The following is a 3040-nucleotide window of genomic DNA, read 5'->3' on the forward strand; positions in this document are numbered from 1 at the left end:
GCAAGTTTTTTGCTTGGCTCGTCATCAATAATAGGATTTGGACGACGGATCGACTACAAAGAAGAGGATGGCCTAATTGCAATCTATGCCCCCTCTGTAAGCAAGTCCAAGAAACGGCGGCTCATCTTCTCTTCCATTGCAGATACACAACAAGAGTTTGCGCTATGGTCAAGGGATGGCTGGGCATGCACGATGTGAACCTTCTACATTGGGGTAAAATGGAGTCTGTTAAAGAGTGGTGGAGCCTTAATGCAACCAACAGGACGCAATTCCGGCGACCACTGATCTCTGTAATGCTTCTCATCTCATGGGAAATATGGAAGAAACACAATACAAGGGTCTTCCGCAACGTTGCGGTGCCGGTCGGAGTAATCGTAGCTAAGATTAAAGAGGAATGCATTTTATGGGGTCTCGCTGGGGCGAAGCATCTGCGTATTCTAATGCCGCGAGAGTGGTGTTTTGTAATTCGGCTGCTGGCCACAACCTCTAAACCTTTTTTCTTATTCAATGAAAACGGTAAATCTTTTGCCTTGTTTCAAAAAAAATAATGTGCCCTAGACAAACCTAAGAAGTACTACATCACCCATTGCGCAGAGGTAAAAGCATCCAAATCGACCACGACAATCATCAGGACGGATTGGAGAGTCTGCATCAGAAATCGGCAAGAGCCATGTCACGGACAAAGATGTGGAAAGATGAACCGCCGGACCTTGTGAACCACAGAAGAATACCCACAGGAACATGACAGACTCCTACCAATGTTGAGCTGCTCAGAGCTCATCCTAAACATGTTGGACCGCAACTCCCTGCCACTGCGCCAGCACAAGTTCACAGTAAAGAAATGGCTCGAGGAAATGTGCCATCTACTCTAGTTTGTCAAAAAAAAAGTACTCAAAATGCAATTACCAACAACCAAATATTATCGGCTGCGCCATTTTTCAGCTGGTCATGTAAATATCTTGTTACAGAACCTGCACGCACGTGTGAAGTTTCGTCACATGTGATGTGAGGAATAATCAGCCACACAATTTGCAATCAATCCCTGAAACACATGCGGCCTAGAGAAATCAGAATCAACAGATATAATCACGGCATCGCCATCTACCCGTCCAGCATGGTACCGAAGTTCATGGTTCATCTGGAGAAATTCCCAGGTTGGCGTGCTGATCTTGAGTTCTTGACAGGTTCCATCTGAAATTCCCACACGGCATACCCTTTGGCGTCGTGAAATCCATGTTAAGCACGACACTGCTTGGCCCTGCCCCCCCTTACATCTATGTTTCCTACAGTAGAACTATTGGGACATTGGGGTCCTTCTCATTGGCTTCAGCAGATTTCTTATTGCCTCGCTTCTTCTGCTTGTTCTTGAACCTGAATTGCTCTTTCTTGTTCTTCTCCCAACTTTTCTTGTGCTTCTTGTAAATGAACATTGCTGCGCGAGCATCCTCAATCTATACAGTTACCAAAATCACCATGCAAACTAGTTATGGACACAACATGAGCATGAAAGTGCTAGGATAATGAATTTTCAGTCTACTAGCAAATGGCCATGTCAACGAGTGGTAAGCTATGGATCATCAACTCAAGAACAAATCACATAGTTGATAAACAAGACAAATTTCATAATAAGCCCCTGGTCTATTTGCGTTTGTATAATCAAGCACTCAACATTAAATGTTGTTTAGTGAGCTCCTGAATCATTCTAGTTCAACTTAACACAATTTGTTGGCGCGACACTGATTTATTAGTCATTGAAGCAAAAAAGGATTGGAATGGGCTAAAATAAACCAAAATACACTGTTGAGGGGCTCAAAACTGAACTTGAGGCTTAAACACCATATAAAAATACATTATGAATACAGTATCACACATACCGGGCAGTGCTCTTGCTGTTGTATCTTAACAGAAAGTTCTTGAGCAGCAAGATCTTTCAACAATCTCCGCTTGCCCTCCCTAAATTGAAACACGTGTCACTACAGTGCTAAGCAATCTTAGTAAGAGTAGATATTTAGAAGACCATCTAACCGTCGGAAAACCTCATATTCTGAGGTGTCTCTTATGTCCTTTTTTGGGTGACCTAGTAGCAGGACCTGGGAAAGATTGTACCACATTAGACAAGATAACAAAGTGCTTCACGAATGGGGTTAAGATCCGTGACAACCTTAAGATCATGGTGTAAGGCATGTCCAACAAGAACCCTTCCTGTGATAAGCTCAGCTATATCCTTCTGAACGATCGAGAAATCTTTGGCTGTAGTATAATAAAATGGTGTTGCATGACCCATACAAATAGCAAACCTCAACAGAAAAATATAATAACATATAGTGCTAATATACTAATGACATTACCTTTATTCATGTGCTTAGGTCTAATCCCACTAATATGGGTACGGTAGTCCACAATTCGCTCCATTGGTCGCACATATTCATCATATACAACGTTGCCAAAGGAATTAACCTAACAGAAAGCAGAATAACATTATAGGGTACGAATATACTAAGAAAAGTATTTCAGCATATGAACTCCAATACATAGACCTCCCTCTCTTCATCGTCCCTCCAATACACACTGTACTCTACATCTACTTTGTCCACCACCGCCGACACATGCCACCGGAACCCTACACCAGGTGCTCCCCACCACCGCCATTTGGTCCCCGCTGATAATGACGAGTGCAACTGCATCAACATGTACCACACACATGACCCACCCCTCTTTTCCCACTCACACGACCCACCTTTCTCCACTCTCGTGTAACCCAGCTGGGTACCTCACTGCTCCCCTCTCTCCACGACACGTGGATCTCGCCGGCTGGAGCCAGGCTCCAATGACGCCACTACCAAACCATGGCTAGGCTCACACGTTCCACCGCTGTCAGGGAGGGATCCTCACTGCTCCCCTTTCTCTACGGCACGTGGATCTCGCCAGGCTGGAGCCAGGCTCCAATGACGCCACAACCGAACCATCCCTAGGCTCACACGTGCCACCGCTGTCAGGGAGGGACCTCATTGCTCCCTTCTCTCCATGACACGTGGATCTC

The 3040-nt window shown here is 44.9% G+C and overlaps 1 protein-coding gene across 1 annotated transcript in view; it reads right to left on the reverse strand.

Moving 5' to 3' along the window:
* Nucleotides 1–897: 897 nt before the first annotated feature.
* Nucleotides 898–3040, reverse strand: part of LOC119340304 (RNA exonuclease 4-like) — a 5139-nt gene continuing 2996 nt past the window's right edge. Inside the window, exons 3-7 of the mRNA XM_037612196.1 lie at nucleotides 2349–2457; nucleotides 2162–2250; nucleotides 2026–2090; nucleotides 1875–1953; nucleotides 898–1451 (exon numbers count right to left, since the gene is read on the reverse strand). Coding sequence (XP_037468093.1) covers nucleotides 1284–1451; nucleotides 1875–1953; nucleotides 2026–2090; nucleotides 2162–2250; nucleotides 2349–2457 — 510 coding nt within the window. The 3' untranslated portion in view covers nucleotides 898–1283. The remainder of the gene's footprint in view (nucleotides 1452–1874; nucleotides 1954–2025; nucleotides 2091–2161; nucleotides 2251–2348; nucleotides 2458–3040) is intronic.

Source organism: Triticum dicoccoides, chromosome 7B, assembly GCF_002162155.2.
Source record: "Triticum dicoccoides isolate Atlit2015 ecotype Zavitan chromosome 7B, WEW_v2.0, whole genome shotgun sequence".
Classification (NCBI taxonomy): domain Eukaryota; kingdom Viridiplantae; phylum Streptophyta; class Magnoliopsida; order Poales; family Poaceae; genus Triticum; species Triticum dicoccoides.